Source organism: Neopsephotus bourkii, unplaced genomic scaffold (genome assembly GCF_033783945.1).
Source record: "Neopsephotus bourkii isolate Nb327-2 ecotype Australia unplaced genomic scaffold, CSIRO-AGI_Nbou_v1 NB_1120, whole genome shotgun sequence".
NCBI lineage: Eukaryota > Metazoa > Chordata > Aves > Psittaciformes > Psittacidae > Neopsephotus > Neopsephotus bourkii.
The window spans coordinates 3,552,707-3,570,603 of record NW_026901606.1 but is presented as its reverse complement, the minus strand read 5'-3'; the positions used below and the strand labels follow the sequence as shown (position 1 = coordinate 3,570,603).

Genomic DNA, 17,897 nt, shown 5'->3' with positions numbered 1-17,897 from the left:
TGACCCCAGTTTGTAAAAGCCTCGCGGCTGCGAGAGTAAAATCTTTGGGCTTACAATCAATACCCCACTGCTTATGTAATTGAGATACGACCTTCACAAGGGCTTCCATCCTCCTTGTTCGCTTGGGAGCGTCCTCCCCGCCGGGCTGGTCCAGCCGCTCCGGCCGCCGTTCACCTCTCCAGACGATTCCCGGGTTTCGGCACCACTTGCCTTCGTTGGCGTGGCGACCAATCCCAGGCAGCTCGGGCTACCAGCTCAGGGACACCAATCTGCTGGATAGCAAATGGCGTTCATTGGCGCGTAACACGGTGTTATATAGCCTGGGTTTACAACGTCACGTCCGTCTGCTTACGACCTAGGCTAGGCCCTATTGGCTACTCGGAGGGGGGTCTTATCTTTCCGTACAGCGCGACACCTTCTGATTGCCAGACCCTAACTGCCTACATAGCTGCTGCTTACAGTTCTGAAGTTCTCATTCCAAAAACTTCTAACAAGAATATTTTTACAAAGGAACCAGACTCCTAATTCCCTGTTTTGCTGACCCAATTTGTCAGGTCAGATTATTAAACATAGCTAACCCATATGAAAGAAACATAGAGAAAGTCCCAGAGTATCTTATGATCAGGTATTTATAGTGAGCTATTAATGGACGTGGGCTCTACTGAGATCATTTTCAGTCCTGGAAATATCACTTCCAACTTAATAATCACTTCGTCAAAGTGTAAGATCTTCCCTCTTTCAGAAGGTGAGGAAAATGAGTATATTTTCTCAATTCATAGAAAAATTACTAGTCTTTTTACAAAATTGAACTAGTCTAGATTTAAACTTTTCATCCATTGATTGTACTGTTGGGATAATCAAACACTAACAGTTACTTGTCTGTACATTTTCTTAATAGATTCCTCTTTTTGCTGCATGTGCAATTACAGAGCAAGGCCTTGCAATCATATAGGTGGATCAGGTAACTATTCAATAATGCAGGTTTGCTATGAATTACTGCTGCTCAACTTTAAGTTGTTTCTAGAATTATTCCAGACTTTTTAAGTGGCATGTTGGCAACTTCCTTCATTTTGCTTATTCATTTTGCTAATCTATTTATTTGCTTTCAGTTTTACATAATCAGTTTATTTTACTTTTCCCTGTATCTTTTGTTGCTTTTGCAGGGCAACTCTCTTGAAAGACAAAAGTGGAAGTTGTGTTAAGGTAAAACAGATGGGAGTTTTGAGTCCAACAGAACATCTGTGAATTTAATCTATGTATGTGTATGTATGTATGCATGTAGGTGAATATACAAAAGAACAGTGTGACTCCTTATGCACAGAACAATGTACATCTACACACATAATACTATTTAATGATTGATTTCTTCTTAAGTTTTAACATTTAGACTTCACAAATAGTATCAATTGGATTTATTTCTATGCTCCATTGTTTTTATTACAATGTTAAAAGGGTAAAAATATTTTAGCTTGAACTTTTTCCATTTGGCAAGCTTTTTTTTTAACTAATGCTATTCTTAAGCTTTTTTTTTTTTTAATATTAACTCCCTTGTGGTTACACCAGTGTGTTTTATTTCTGCCTGTATTTGGATGTCTACTGCTACAGTGTTTTATATATATATCCCTTACAAATATCCCTATCCACTGGGAGCCTGATGCACATAGCACAAATCTAGAATACTTTCTTGACTACAGATACAGTCTTAACAATGTCGTTGTTGAAACAATTTGAACAAAACCTATTATTTAAGATAATAACTTTTATTATTTTAAATGCATGTCCTTTACTTGCCCTTCACTTCCGGGCCCTCTGTGAACAAACTGAAAAAACATCCCAAGTTTTATTGAATATTGTCATGATTTAAGCCCAGCTCTAACTCAGAACCATGCAGCTGCTCACTCACACCCCCTTTTCTTTCCCCCCCCTGCCTTTAGGCTTTCTGCTAAGGGAACAGAGCACCATTGTAATGATATTTGAGCATTTAAGAGGGAATGACTCTTAAATAACTCAATTTACTTATTTTTGCTGCTTTCTAATAAGTAATGCCAGAACAAGTAGCTATTCTATATGTTCAGTCTGTGAAACAGAGGCAAACCTAGCAATCCCATTGAAATAGAAAACCTTTACTCTTACTCTTTACTGTTATAAATAGAATAACTCCTTGCAGCACAAACTTAAATACTGGGGAGAAGGCTGGACCTCGAGAGGGAGAAGTTATCTTAATTTCTTTTAAACTTAAGTTTAATTTGTCTTGATACTTAAACTGTGATTGCTATTTCTATTGCTGCAGATTTAACCTGAAGATTTAACATCTGCTTCCAATTAAAAAGCAGTGTTTTCCTATGAAAAGTGATCCAGGTTGTGCAGATTTGCCATGTATGATTCTATGTATATATTCGATGATGATTCTGAAGATGAAATCCCTACCCAACAAGCTATTCAGGAAAGCTTACGAGATAGGCATAAAATTGAAGCAAGTGGCAGCACAACAGAGGACGAAAGGTCGTAAGTTACTACTTCTATTTTGGGTGTTTTCTTGGCATCACTATGTGCATGTAGTAACCTTATTTTCCTTGTAACTCCATATGTTGTATTGCTCTGATCTTGTCTCATGGGTACTGGAAACCACTAGTAGCTCACTTGTTCTGAGTTCTCTCTGAAAAAGTATTCCCCTTTCCTCAAAAATATGGAATGTATGAACCTTCCAGGTGATGTTTTACATCAATATCTAAATGAGTACAAGCTTTATGAAGAAGATAAGCATGTGATATAGAAATACACTGGTATGGTAGCTTTTCATTTTAGTAGTTAATTGTTGGCTTTTGTGTGAAAAATCCACTATTTACAGTGGCAGAGGGAGAACAACAAAAGAAGTGTTTTGATATATTAAACCATGAAAAGGCATACCTAACTTACAGAAATCTAACGTGTAGTCTAGAACTGAGTATTTAGAGTATAATTATATCCTGAATTCATGTTAATTTTTACTTCTTTTGTTTCTTTTTCTGTTTATGCAGCTTCCAGTATGTTACAAGTAAAGAACATGAAAAGATAATTGCAGCAATTCGGGCAGTTAAGTACAAATACACCAGACTAAGCCTATACCCCTAGGAATCACTTGAGTGGTATCATTGTTGAGATCAGTTTCATCTCTGTTAAATCAGCTTAACTTTACTTTTGGCTACCTCAATATTTTTCCTATAGTTTCACTAGGGCACCTGTTTATACATTAAACTTTTATGCACTACTGCTCATGAGAGAATTGCATTTGAACTATTTTAGTCACACTATTATAAGTTTTTTCAATGTATAATTCAAAATGCTTTCTGAATCAATATTAATCTTTGAGTGTTCCATTCATGTAAACCACCCTGTGAGAAAAAATTGCTTTGACAAAGTAAGTTGTTTATTCCAGATACACTGATGGGATAGATGGCACTCAGTATATTAGTTGCCTGAATTTTATGATGAGTAATGAGATATGTGTCTGTCTTAAAATATCACAGGCCAAGAAGAGGCCTTGATGAAGTTGGTAAGGCACAGTTCTGCTTTTGAAGAAGCAGATCAGCAAGGCTGGCTTCCAGTGCATGAAGCTGCAGCACAGCTAAATAAGAATATCCTTGAAATCACTTTTAAAGGTACAGAACCCTTCTGGTTTCCCACCAAAAAGTTTTACAAAGTTGTATTTGATGAATCATCCAGCTTCAGATGTGTTCTACTTTTCTGTATTTCAGCCTCCTGTGCTGTTACATGGGAACAGACCACTCTAAAAGGGGAAACACCTCTATTAGTGGCAGTAAGAAATTGCTTTGTAGAAAATGTCCACTTTCTCCTGCTCAATGGCTGCAACCCCAATGTCAAGAATGAAGAGGGAGAGTCCCCTTTATTTATAGGTAAATACTTTATTTTGGGGCAGAGAGGTGGGGGAATGAGGTGAGATTGTAGTTACACCTTTTAGGTTTCAGTTTGACATATTTGTCTTCAAAGCAGTATCTAAAATATTATGCTATAAGGAGCAAAATATGTTCTAGTCTAGCTAGGCTAGACTAGGCTGCTAGGCTAAAGCTTCTTAGGAAATATGTAGAGAATTCCTAGATACTTTTGAAGTGCAGTATATTAAAATGCACTGTCCCCTAAGATGGGGATTTGTGAAATTTAACTAAAGCAGCCATGCAGGTTACAGATAATGGTGTATCAGAGTGTGTGCTATCAGTGGTATTTCAAGTAGCTGTGGCACATGAAACTCCTCTACCTAATCTGTCTTGGTGAAGGGCACGCAATGTTCTATCCCACACAGCCTGGAAGATCAAAGAGAGAAGGAGGGAAAAGTGTTGCCTATTCAGTCCATCCACTAGAGCTAATGCAAATGACCCTTTTAAGATCCCTCCTGACTTAACAGATAAGGTTTATTAAGCTAAGAAGGTATGTGACACAGTAATTCTAAATTTCATTTCATATTATGATAATTGCTTATGAAGATTAAGTAGAGCTCTCCGAGCAGGCCAGCTCTTGGCCGCACCGAGTCCCCATATATGATCTCTGTCTAGTGGCAAGGGAAGTGGTATTCTGTTGCATTACCAAACACAACAGGGGATTAGAGAAAGAAAAAGAGATTACCATAAACTTATTCATTTGTATAGTTAATGTTATCCTGGAAACGAATAGACTTGTTGATAAGTTAAACCTTTTAGTGTAGTGTGACATTTCTCAGTGCATAAATAGCACTATCAGGAACAGCCTGAGGTAATAGAAGCCATAGTGCATAGAACAGTATGGAATAACATTCTGGTTGACGTTTTCCTTATTGTCTTACAGCAATTAAACATGATTCATATGAGATTGCCTCCTTGTTGATAAATTCTGGTGCAAAAGTGAACTTGCAGTGTGTCCACAAGAGGACTGCTTTACATGAGGCAGCCAGAGTAGGCAGGAAGGATCTGGTAAAGCTTCTCCTTCATTCTGGAGCAGACCCTGACCCTCGCAGTGGATATGGGCTCACACCTCTAGCACTGGCTGCACAGGCTGGCCATACAGAAATTATGGAGCTCTTACTGCAAAAAGGTGAGACTTGATTCTATAGGATGTTGTAGGAAAAGAAGGCTATAGGATGATTCTATAGGCTTCTATAGAACGTTGTATGATTCTATAGGATGTTGTAGGAAGAGGAGGCACCAACTGAAACCTGGCGCATTCTGTCTGAACTAACACTTTTTTTCTGCAAGGGTGGTTGAACATTGGAACAAACAGGTCACTCAGAGGAGTTGTGGAGTATCCATCTTTGGAGATACTAAAAATCTGAATGGATGCTGTCCTGGGCAACCTGCTGTAGCTGGCCCTGCTTGAGCACAGGGTTGGACTGGGTGGTTTCCAGAGGTCCCTTCCAACCTCAACTATTCTGTGTTCTATTTTACAGCTCAGTAGGTTGATTTAGCAACATGTAGGCTTCACAATACTGTGTCATTGGAGGGTTGGAGAATTACTGCTCGATATTCGCAGTGACCACTGTGAGAATCCTTGATGCTTCTTTCCAGGTGCAGATGTTCTTTCACAGGCAATGGACTGTGCTTCTGTGTTATTTGAAGCAGCAGGAGGAGGAAATCCAGATTCTCTGAGTCTTTTACTAGAATATGGGGCTGATGCCAATGTACCAAAGCACTCAGGTCATTTGCCAATCCACAGAGCTGCATATAGAGGACACTTTCTGTGAGTTAATATACTTAAAAATCAAGTAATGGTGACACCAGAAATACTAATTTTGCTAATTCTACCTTATTTGAAGCAGGCAGCAAATCTGTAGTTTTGTAGAAGGAATTATTTTTACCTTGTAAATATGAGTTATCTGTGTCTGAATGCAAGATATGAGTCAGGATAAAATCATCGTCATTCTAGGATGAACATAATTCCTGTAGTATTTGCACACTTGTCACAAATAATAACACTGTCCAGTCTGATGCTGAGGTTCTTGGGATCCCCTCAATATCTTTGGGTATGCCTAATCTCCACCTTATTACAGGAAGGTAAATGTATTAAATAAGCAACTAGATATAGGGGATAAGGGTTATCCCTGTTTTAAAGACAGGAAGGTTACTGGAAGATGTTTATGCTAAAATCACAACCAGTAAATGAGAAACAAGTCTTCAATAGTGGAAATGTTGAATCTGAATTCTGTGGTTAAGAATCTGAGGATTCTAATTCCTATGTAACTGTTTTATATAAATTAAATACATTTAAATTTTAATGTTTATATTATGTTGTATGTATTTATGTCATAATGTATTCTGTTAATTCCCTAATTCCTACAGGTTAAGCAGTAACACTCTGCTCTCAACATTTAGGAAAAGCTTCTGTTGAGAAGGAATCATTTGTCTAGCAAGGAATGGGTTGGTTCATGAACACTAGTGTAATAGAATGGTATTTTATGTGTAGTAAGTGTAAAGTCAGTATCCCTTTCTGGCTAACAATTTAACTACTAGCAGTTAAAGCCAGTGCAGAGGTATAGCATGCCATAGTACTGGTTTGGACAATTAAAACAGTTTTATACTTTCATGAGGAATTGTGAAGCCCAGCAACACAGAGATATTCAAAGATCGAGGTTGGTGAACCAGTGTTTCAGATTCTGAGTTTCTTCTTTCTTAATTCTTCAGAGCCTTAAAAATACTAGTTCCAGTTACTAGTTTTGATGCTATTAAAGAAAGTGGGATAAGTCCAGTTCACTCAGCAGCAGCAGGAGGACATCCTCAGTGCCTTGAGTTTCTCCTAAAATCTGGTTTTGACGCCAATTTTATGCTGGATCAGAGAGTTCGCAAAGGATACGATGACCACCGGAAATCTGCATTGTACTTTGCTGTTTCCAATGGGGATATCCGCTCAACACAGCTGCTGTTGAACGCTGGAGCCCTGACAAACCAAGATCCCATCAACTGTCTCCAAATAGCCTTGAGGATGGGCAGCTATGAGTTAATGAATCTACTGCTCCGACATGGGGCAAATGTCAATTACTTCTGCAGGGTGAATACAACGCATTTTCCATCAGCTCTACAGTACGCTCTGAAAGATGAAGTCATGTTAAGAATGCTGCTGAACTATGGGTATGATGTGCACCGCTGCTTTGACTGCCCTCAGGGAAGCACTTCACATTCCCAGTACGTGACTGATGGATGGACTTCGACCGTTATCAAAGATACAACGGTAAGTCTATCAGGTGGCTTCATATATTGCTTTACTTCCAATAGCCTTCCTAAAACTAAATGAAAATGTACTTGATGCAGTGCCAGAAAAAGAAGTTTTGAAACCTTAAGACAGTTTATACATAAATTTAGGAATAGAGAAGGCTTTAAAATTAAATAGGTGTTGCAGTGAGGCCCGGTTCATGACAACAAACAAGCATAAACATTATTTTTGACTTGTGGAAATGTAGCTAATAATATGCTAATGGTCAGTACAGAATTGGCTCCCCAGCATGGTGTTGTTCATGCTCTGAAAGCAGGGACATCCAGGCTGGTTCATTAGGTTGTCTGGTATCATAGCACATTGTTCCTGGCTCTTGCCCTGCTGAGGTGTAAGTCACTGACAGGAGTGTTGAATATTATCTATTGAACATTTTGTTTCTATCAGTTCTGTGAAGTGATAACCTTGTCATGGCTGAAGCACCTGTCTGGGAAAGTAGTGCGAGTAATGTTAGATTACGTCGATCATGTTAATATCTGCTGGAAGCTAGAAGCAGTTCTCAAGGAACAGGAACTCTGGCCAGACATCAACTTGATTTTAAGTAAGTATCTGATGTTTGCCTTTGGGAAGACAAACTGGGGATTGGGGCCATTTTTGTTAGTTGCATTTTAGTTTTACCTCGGACTGTGCTTTTCTTGACCCATTGTTAGGCCAGAAGTTATATTTTGACAGTAAGAGACCTCTTAAACATCAGCCTTTGTAGGATTTAACCTAAATTTCTCTTGGAAGTCTAACACAATAACTGCACTATTTATGTAGAGCACTTGTGAACTTTAATTGCGGCATGGACAACACAATCCTCTTAAAGGGGAGAAAACCATTTCCCCCTGCCTCAAGTTGATAGAACAAGTTTAACATACCACTATTTTTAATGGAGTGATTTAATTATAGTCTAGATTAATTTTACAGCCTTTTTGCTTGTATATAGATTAAGAAGTAGTGACTCAAAATCCTACTTCCAGTAGCTTCTTCAGGTTGACAGAAAACTGACACCAGCTATTTGGGGTTAAAGTACATTCCCTAAACTTTACTCCTTAAACTTGCATTAACCTACATTTGGCCAACTTGACAGAAACAAAAGTTGTTGATTTAGATGCCAGCGGTTGTAAATAGAACTGGGAGCTGTATGGGCTGAGACAAAAAGAGTAGATCCTGACCAGTCAGGCTGTCCAGGGACAGTCACATTTCTTTTCTCTATTTGCAGTGAATATGCTGCAAAATGGGGAAGCAAGCTTTTGAAAGGTAGCAGAGTACTGAATAAATAAATTGAAGGACATTTAATAAATTAATTAATATCAATCTTGCCTTCTCATTTCTAGCAAATCCTCGCTCTCTGAAGCATCTTTGTCGTCTGAAGATACGGATGTGCATGGGCCGGTTGCGCCTCCGTTGTCCTGTCTTCATGACCTTCCTTCCACTGCCAAACTGCTTGAAAGACTACGTACTATACAAGGAATATGACCTTTATGGACAGGAAAATTTCACAGGCACCTACCAACTCAACTGTACATAAGTATTAGTTCTATAGTTTGAAGGGCATATTGACATGGATAAGACCTTTTTCTGTTGGGATTTATCTCATATATATTAAAGAATACCAGCGTTCCCCCTCACCCCCTGAAGAAAATGGGGAGATCCCCAAAATGTAAGTATTAGAGATCACATTCTACCTATCTACTGGAATATAAACTATCTGTAAGTTACAGCAATAATATTTTAAATGCTTAGTGGGAAAGTTAAGGAACTGCAAAACACAAGCCTTATGTTATGGCTAAGTTAAAGCCTGTCATGGCAGGTAACACTAGCCCCACTGCAGGCTTAAAATCAGGGTTTAGTTTAAGGTCAGCAATTTAACCATAGCGGTTTTTTTTCTCTTGTACTTCCCTTTCTCTTGCCAAGAAGTAAGTTTTTATTTGTTCTACAACTTTTATTTTGAAGTCCTACAGTGAAGTTCTGCAGAGCAGCGTAAGCAGGAGTTTTCTTTCCCTGTCACTCAAAGAAGCAATCCCACATTCTAAGCAGTGAAACAGGATTAACAGCCATAGAAACCTCTGCTTAGCAGCAGCTAGCGCAAAATACCAATGGTAGAGCAAGCAGGCACTATTTCTGACAGCTGTGTTAGTTCTGCACCTCAGTCTCTGGTACGAATATGTATTGTCCACCATGTATTTTGATTACTCTTGCTAGAACTAGGTTTTCCTCCTGCACTGCTGACTAAAGGCATGCTTGCAATTTTAGGAGTTTCTCTTCATGCAGGTGGAGTGTCGGCTTTTGGAGCACTACCTGTCAGCAGTCACAGCTGTCTTAGGAAGGCTTACAGTGTACACACAGACACAGAGCCTGTTCTTCCTAAAAACACTGCTGACAGTCTGTATTTTAGAAAAAAAGAAAGTTTATCAACACACTTGGCATGAGTAGTATTTATTCCTTCATTATCAAGTAAGCATATATTTTTTTTCTAGTTATACATGCATCTTTATCACAGAAATTACATAATCCAAAAGTCTGCTTTTCCCCAGAAAAATCTACAAACCTTATAAAATACAAATTTAACCATAATGCAGTTATGACCGTTTGCTTTTTACATGGTGTTTATCATACAATAAACTAACAAAGCCCATGAAGATATGTATCAGTACCCATGTTAATGGTTGTGCTGGTATATATAAGCCTCTGTACATGTGAATTCTGACCATTATAACCACAGCTCTGTAGAGTGCTACACCTTATCAGATGACCACACCAACATGTGCACTGAATAGGCAGCTACGATGTTTAATAATATTCTTCTACCGTTCAGTTTCTGACTGTTGCAACAATAAGTTACCAGCATTCCCAAGTACAATAACTTCCTCTGAGGTTATCTGCCTAATATGGTTAGAATTAAGAGCAGATACACTTTGACAACAGAGCAATATAACTGTGTGTTAAAACTGTTCAGAGGAAGGGAACACATTCTATCACCAATAACTTCCTGGAAGTCAGTGTTATGAAAAATGCAGGAGGTTTTTGGGTTAGTACAAATCCCACCCAGAAATTTCCTATAGTTAAGCTTTTATTTAATCCACAAAACACGACCGAAGCCCTGGCACAGCAGGTTTACTATCCATGTTTCCAAGATTATACAACAATCAAAGTTGACACAAATATGCCACTGGAGGTTTTTAATACAGCTATTCTGGGAAAATGTGCAAGTCAGTCTCAAACATTGCAAAAATCACTTACACTTCACTAGAACAGGACCAATCTAGAATATCATTGTAAGAATTTGAAGACTCTATTATAAAAATGACCTGAAAGATAGTACAAAATCCTTGGCTTGCAATAGAAACTTCATTAGGAATACAAGTGCATTCACAATGACACACTGACTTGTTCTTGTCATGACAACTTAGATACCACTGTGGCAAGGAAAACAAAATCAACTTACTGCTGGGATAAAAAGAAAAGCCTCAGAGGCCTTGATTGACTTGCAAGAGATTCTGTAAAATAGAGCAGCAGAAAGTATAAAATACCAGCTCTCACTGTTAGACTAGACAATATCTCTACTAAATTCACTAAGCAGAGGCAGGTTTTCGTTTTGTATGTGAATTATTTCTGAAATAACAAGAGACTATATTGTAACATAGTTTTCTCCATTGGCTTCTCCCAAATTCTGTGCAACTAATTGATCAGATTTTACCTTAAACTTACGTGCAGGCACATTTGCTTCTTTATATCAATGTACATAAATTATAGGTCCAAAAATAGCTTCAGCTGTTGCAAAATTTTTAGCTCAGTGTTTACATCTATATAAAGATGAAATCTGACAGCACGCTAGAGGGGGAATGTTCCTTAAGTCCTAAATATTATTTCACTGTTAGACAGTAAATTGTCTTCATACAATTTCAAACCTAAACAAATGAAGGAAGTATGACACGACAATCATATTCAAATTAAACTACCTGCTCAAAACCAGTTATGTATGACTACACTGCATATGACTCTTAACTTGTCCTCTGATTTAAACTTGGAGAAAGCTGTTAGTGGCTGCAGAGGAGTGCTGCATATTATCTATAATGCAATAAAATGCATACCCATAAGCATACTTTTGCTATATTCATGCCATTACATACATGAAGAATGTATGTAGCTTGGAACAATGGGCAGCAAGACTTGCTTGGTCTGCAGCATGTAAATTTATCTAGTGTAACAAACTCAATATCCCCTTACCTAAGGGGAAAAATGTGGCAGGAACTACAAGGCTTCAATTAGCAACATAAAAAATTAGTCCTCAACAACACTGTGGCTGCAGTACCAATGCAAAGTCACTTTAAAATCAGGTACTTGAAAGAGTATTTTCAGGTGTGTCTGAAATACTAGTAGGTGTACATGTTGCAAACTACAACTTCAGCTCAAAGTGCTTGAGACGTCAATCTGTAAGTAAAAGGCAATATTAGACAGGAGCTATAAATCAGAGGTGAGGAAACCAACCAGTAATTTACTTAATAAAATACTCAAGTGCTGAAATCCTACCGCAGTAGCTCCCAGGAGGACATGAGGGGCTGATAATAAAAGTCATACTGTCAAGAAAAATATTACGCACTTTGGTTTTAATTAACAAAAGCGTTCTCCAATGATGTAGTTCTAAACCTCACAGGAAATAAGGTACTAAATACTCTGGGGAGGAGGGCATGAATAAAACCTCAGCAGCTATTTTTTGCCCTGAGGTGGTTCTACTTAAGAGTCTTATGCTCCTCCCCTTAAGCAAAAACTTGGCAATGCACACTCAGTGCACCACTCCTGTTAACCTCCTCATCTCTTCTGACCTCCCTTTTACTCCTGCAGCTTCCATCACTCTCCTAGATGCTTTTTTATCTTTTTGCTCATTTTACACCAGTGAGACTCTCCAAAATAAGCAAAACTGCCCCCCTTTATTTCATTCATGCATATTAATCTGCTTTCTTTTACTCTCTTCAATCATTTCCCCCTTTTTTTTAGTTGTTAGGATGAGAATCCTCCAACACAAACAAAACGCTCTTCACTCGTATGTGGTTTTAGAGAACTACATTTAATTGCTTTTCAGGCTTTCCACCTATGCAAATGGAGTAATTCCACTCATGCATTGCTAAATCTGAAAAACCCTGTATGACAGCAAATTCGTCTGCCAACTTTACTCTCCTGCTTTCTTCATCATCTTTACAGATTTATGTCTGAAATAGTAATGGTGGGTTTCAAGAAAAAATGTAGCCATTCAATTTTCTGGCATTTCTTCAATCAGGCTAATGCAAAACAGGCTATACATCAGAAGTGCTTTCTGATGAGACTGCTAATCTATTAACTCTTCCATATGGAGCTGGGGCTACTGCAGCTAAACTGCTCAACACAGTCGACAGGCTGGGTGACTACATTCTAGAAACTGGAGACCACCAATTTCCTATTCTTCCTGTGCTGTTCCAAAACTACTTAATTTTCAGCATGTACCTGAGGAAGATACAGTAAGACCCAGTAACCTTGAGCTATACTGCCATATTATTTGACAGAAAAGAGAACTAGCAGCAAGTGAAAACCAACAGACAAACAGAGAAACCTGAACTGGAGTGATCTGCAGAGACAACCTGGCTACCATGCAATGATCTGTAAGCCAGGATTTAGGCACAAAAAGGGGGGGAAAAAAAAAAAAAGGGTTTGCTGCCTCTGTACCTTTTTGTTGGCAAGAATATAAAGTGTCCTATGGATGAGAGCAGAGAACAGAGGACAAAATAAAAATGCCACTCTTTATTCAGACAAAAGCCTCAGATGTGTGTGGTCCATGTGACAATATTCAAGCCAAATTTGCCCACAGGGAAATGCCATCTGGTCTGACTGGGCAACAGCAAAATTTCTGCAAGTGACAGGCTACTCTGGGGACAAAAATTGTACTGGAGCAAGCCTTGCTAACTGACTCAGGAAGAGAACGTGGAGACTCAGCCTCCCCTTCTCTCTCAAGGAAGGGACAGTGTCACCCCTTCCCCAGTTGCTGAAGCCCTTCCCCAGGTGGCAGTGCTCCAGGAGCTCGGCTCTCTCAATCTTGCCCAGTGCTGCAAGGGCTGCACTACTCCCCCTTGATCTCCTGTGACAGGAGCCAGAGGCTGGGAACTTGTGCACCCAAAGGAAACTGCTGCCAGCACGGGGCCACTCCAGCACATGAGGAGGGCTAAGGACACTGATCCCTCCCTGCACCTACAGGCATGGAGCAGAGAGGTCTTGAGATTCCTCACATACTGTATCGGCACTGAGCAGCTCCAGCTATGAAGGGCTGGATCAGGAGGTGTTCTGAAAATTGCTTCCATTCCTGAACACCAGAAATGCCTGCAATGAGCTGTAAAACACTCATAACTGTTATAACTTGGAGTATAAGTATATTCTTCTCTTTCTATACTTTGTTATTTTCATGCCACTATTAGAGAGATATATTCTGTTCCACTGGACTTTAATATTTATAGTAATTAGTGCAAAAATAAATATTTCTCTTCAAACAAGTTTTCTCTTCTGGAGCAAAAGGTGAATGCGCATTTAGTACTATACAAAATAAATATTACATAGGGTATGGAATATGGAGTTCAGATTAGAAGCTGTAAACAGATACTGCTTTGAAACACACTTTACAGGATTGACTGTAGGATGTAGGATTAGCATAGCCTCTTACTTCAGAGCTAAGTACATTCTATTTGTAAAATTAATTTCCATAAAAAGACTTAAAGAGCCTCAACTCCTTTTCAGTAAGTGCAGTGTACTGGCGGCAAGGCATTTACATATGCATGAGATTTTTAAAATGATGGAATTCAAGATGTTCCTCCAACCCTAAGTCCATTTTATAAAAAGTGAACTCGAAGGCTTACAGCTTTTCATTACACTACTGGGGAAAAAAAACAAGAACATGGCACTTGTGCTACAAGAGTATATACATTATTCTTATCATTTGATAAGGAATGCTTTATACATTCCTCATGCAGCAAAGTGCAACTTCATCTCATCTTCTACCTAGCTCTGACAGTATTTTTTACTTTTGGTGAAAGAAGTCTTTCAGCATTATATTCACTGAAGAAATCAAGACAGTATCATACAGTGCAATATGAAACAAAAAATAAGATCCTTCTATCTAGAACTATTGCACATCTCACTGATGTTATTAAGGATTCTTCCTTCTAAATTTAAGAACAGTTATGTGCAACAAGTTGGGTAAAGCTTAGCACTGTCATATTTGGGCATCCTTTTTTGTTTTCAGCAAGGTGGTGTCCACACTGCATGTAAAGAATGAGTTTCAATGTACTGTTGAGGTCCAAGAAGGGTTTTTAGTTTTGCTTCAAGAGCAGTCAATTGCACAGAGAGGTAAGTGGAGATGAAACCCCCAGTTTTTTCCTTACTGCAGAGAAGGCCTTGAGAAAACGTAATTTTTCAACAAACATGGTAGCATCACCATGCTACATATGTCATACAGAAATTATACTGACATGAAAATGGAAATCACTTAATTGAAAAAGAATGATCAAGGCATTACAGGGTCTACGTATTGTGAAGTTTTTTATATGACACAGCAGACCCTCCACCTGCATTTCACTTCTTGGAGAACTCGTGCCATTTCACCAAATTGATCCATGATTCCAATTCTCATAAAGTAGGCAACCTTAGGCTTCAGATTCTCTCTTCTTCTTTCCATCTTCTCCTAAATCACTGTCTTCCGACTGGCTACTGCTAAGGACTACAAATTGTCCTTCTCCACTGTTCTGGTTGGATCTGCTGGAAGCAGCTATCAACCGGCTTTGCTCCTCTAAATCCTAATTTGAGAAGGGGAGTGGGGAAATCAGAAAAAGAGTATTAATTTCAAAGCCATCTACAATTGAAACAGGATACAATTCCAGTGATTTCTAAACTATCTTCTAATAGGATCAATAGACAGCTTTCTGTACAGAGGGAATTAAAATCCTGGATAGCAACCCAAAACATTTACATTTCAGCAGTTAGCATTATTAGAACAGCTAACACAATACTACAGCTATACCTATAACTCACAAACCATAGCAGATTGGAACAAGTATCTTCAACTACCCTGAGGTGCTGCAGCATGTCTGGAGAAAAGCAATGAAGCTGGCACAAGTCTTATGAAGAGCAGCTGAGGGAAATGCAGCTGCTTAGCCTGGAGAAAAGGAGGCTCAGGAGATTTTGTCACTCTAAAACTGCCTGAAGGGAGGATGGAACGAGGAGGTGGCTAGTCTCTTCTCCCAAGTAACAAGCAATAGTACAAGAAGAAATGGCCTCAAGTTATACCAGGGGAGGTTTAGATTGGATATTATGAGAAATTTCTTCGCCAAAAAGGAGGTCAAGCATTGAAACAGGCTTCCCAGGGAAGTGGTGGAGTCACCAACACTGGAGGTAATTAAAAAATATGTAGATGTGTCACTTGGAGACATGGTTTAGTGGTGGGTTTGGCAGTGCTGGGTTAGTGATTGGACTCAATGATCTTGAAGGTCAATTCCAATCTAAATGATTCTGTGGTTTTTGCATCCCTCACCAGCAAATGAAATTATTTTGGGCCTGTGATAGATGCTCCTTCAAGTACTGCTCTTAAGTATTCCTATAAAGACACTTTGTGGTTTATTCCTCAGAAGAGCTCCTTTTAAAAACCACTATACAAAATTATACAAAATCTGCACAGGAAATACTCCTAATAATGAATTCCACAATGTTCTATGAACTTGCACTAAAGAATATTATATTGGAGCTTGGAACACAAAACTGCAAAAGAAGGTAAGCAGAATTTTTTAAAAAGTATTAATAATGATACATGTACCTTTTCAATTTGTTTTTGTTTATTCAGTTCCTTTTGTTGTTTCTCTTTGACTCTATCAATTTCTTTCTGCTTTTCTGATGCTTTTCGATCCTAAAGGGAAAAAAACGTAAATGGAGTAACAAACACCAGCCTGAGATGTTTGATACTCTACCAGTTTGCTCAAAACTGTTGCACCACTGTTTTGCTCATTCTTTTAAAAGACTGGTATGCTTGTTAAAGGTAACAAGCTGAATCCTGTCTTGAATATTGTTCCAGAGCGGACATTGGTCAGTCTTTCCATCTTGAGTTTAAATTCTAGAAAGCAAATCCCTTAAAGTACACCACCACAGTATTACTGCAGCTATAAACATCTTGCAGAATATGCTCTATTACATATTATACATACTCTCTCCCTTCCATTCATAGGTATCCCTTGCCCCAGAAAGATTCTTACCAGTTCTGCATGAAAAGCAATCTGTTTTGCCAGTCCAACAGAGTCACAAATCTAAACACAAAACAGATCAGAAATAATCAAAAAGACTAATAAAAATGCCTTTAAAATTATGCCAGATTCCCAAAGTAGCCATACCAGCATATTAGAGTACTTTACAGGTAAGACTATCACGGACTTAACTGTTTTTCAATACATAAACAAGATACTCCCCTCACAGAAATCCCTCAGCTTGAATGGATCCAGTATTTTGGAATCCACACTGATCCAAGTATAAACATCACCAATACCTTTTCCCCTTCGTTATTTGATTCAAAGATATAGCAGATGGAAGTTTGGCGGCTCTCAACTCTCCCTCCTGAGGTTCTGAGCACAAATCCAAAAAGGCGCTTATTCTCCTGGTGCGTAGCATACAAGACTACATTGGGCAAAGGAAACTGCCAAAAGGATCAAATACAGACATATTAAAACCTGTTCAAAGTATTTTCTGTATGAGCTTTCAATATACTGTATGTTAATCACTTCACTATCATAAAGGCATAACCAGACCAGAAAAAGTTACAACCTGACCAAACATGTAATTATAGAACACCGATGAGAATCTGAGGATTAAATTATTCAAAAGACAGGCAAACTTCTAAAAACTCAGCACATGTAAGAACGGGGGAGGGACCACAATTCAGTGTGACTCAGTTTCTAAATGGGAATACAGTCCTTTTTTCATTTTCCTTAAAGAGACGTCATTCATACAAATAACACTTGTGACTAAGATTTCAATATCTGGTGCAGGTAAAGGCACTACTTGTCCAAAACCTTTATGCGATTAGTTCAGCTCTCCTGAACTATATACAAGAAAAAAAAAACCCCAAACCCCAAGATGTACAAAACGTATCTTCATTATTGCCTTACAATAAACTATTTTGCACTCTTATTCCTAAAATAGGGTGGACTTAGAAATTTCAAATGTAGCTTCTGAAGACAGTAAAGAGTCATTTTTTTAATGCTGAAAGCCCCAACTAGAGCTGCGATAAGCTGTCAGATGAGGTTTTCCTGACCTTAAATGTACACACTTAGAAATCTGGACATGCATTCAGCTGACTTATCTCACCTCTACAAGCTCCTGGCTTTGGGGCAGTTTTGAATGTAATGACACAAAGGTAAAGAAAGAAAAAAGCACTGCTTAAAATACCAAGACATTTTCACACCATCTGGATTTTCTTTTATGGAAATAAAAGTAATTCAAAATGCCCCCCAAAAAAATGTTTTTAAAACAAGACACAAAGAAATTAAATGACGCATCATAAACTGTGCATAAAGAAGAGCAAGAGAGTGGAACATTTAAAAAACATGAAAAATAAAGACTGCCATTACTAAAGAATTAAGATGGCTTTATCTGATAACCTGAGGAATAATCCACTTACTTCTTTCAAG

At 38.4% G+C, this 17,897-nt stretch overlaps 2 protein-coding genes across 4 annotated transcripts in view; one reads left to right on the top strand and one right to left on the bottom strand.

The window, feature by feature from the left end:
- The first annotated feature begins 476 nt into the window (after nucleotides 1-476).
- ASB14 (ankyrin repeat and SOCS box containing 14) lies at nucleotides 477-9,643 on the top strand. Of its 3 annotated transcripts, none has more exons than XM_061362425.1 (11): nucleotides 477-745; nucleotides 1,164-1,203; nucleotides 2,291-2,505; nucleotides 3,018-3,073; nucleotides 3,507-3,638; nucleotides 3,735-3,893; nucleotides 4,816-5,061; nucleotides 5,532-5,703; nucleotides 6,645-7,188; nucleotides 7,615-7,768; nucleotides 8,547-9,643. In XM_061362425.1, the coding sequence occupies exons 3-11, from the start codon at nucleotides 2,375-2,377 to the stop codon at nucleotides 8,738-8,740; spliced, it is 1,788 nt and encodes a 595-aa protein (XP_061218409.1). In that variant the 5' UTR covers nucleotides 477-745; nucleotides 1,164-1,203; nucleotides 2,291-2,374; the 3' UTR covers nucleotides 8,741-9,643. The 3 variants fall into 3 exon arrangements, with proteins under 3 accessions (XP_061218409.1, XP_061218410.1, XP_061218411.1); XM_061362426.1 differs by having other exon boundaries at nucleotides 1,164-1,256; XM_061362427.1 differs by having other exon boundaries at nucleotides 478-745; nucleotides 2,291-2,502.
- APPL1 (adaptor protein, phosphotyrosine interacting with PH domain and leucine zipper 1) overlaps nucleotides 9,633-17,897 on the bottom strand; it is a 30,424-nt gene continuing 22,159 nt past the window's right edge. Inside the window, exons 19-22 of the mRNA XM_061362424.1 lie at nucleotides 16,757-16,903; nucleotides 16,470-16,520; nucleotides 16,037-16,126; nucleotides 9,633-15,023 (exon numbers count right to left, since the gene is read on the bottom strand). Coding sequence (XP_061218408.1) covers nucleotides 14,874-15,023; nucleotides 16,037-16,126; nucleotides 16,470-16,520; nucleotides 16,757-16,903 — 438 coding nt within the window. The 3' untranslated portion in view covers nucleotides 9,633-14,873. The remainder of the gene's footprint in view (nucleotides 15,024-16,036; nucleotides 16,127-16,469; nucleotides 16,521-16,756; nucleotides 16,904-17,897) is intronic.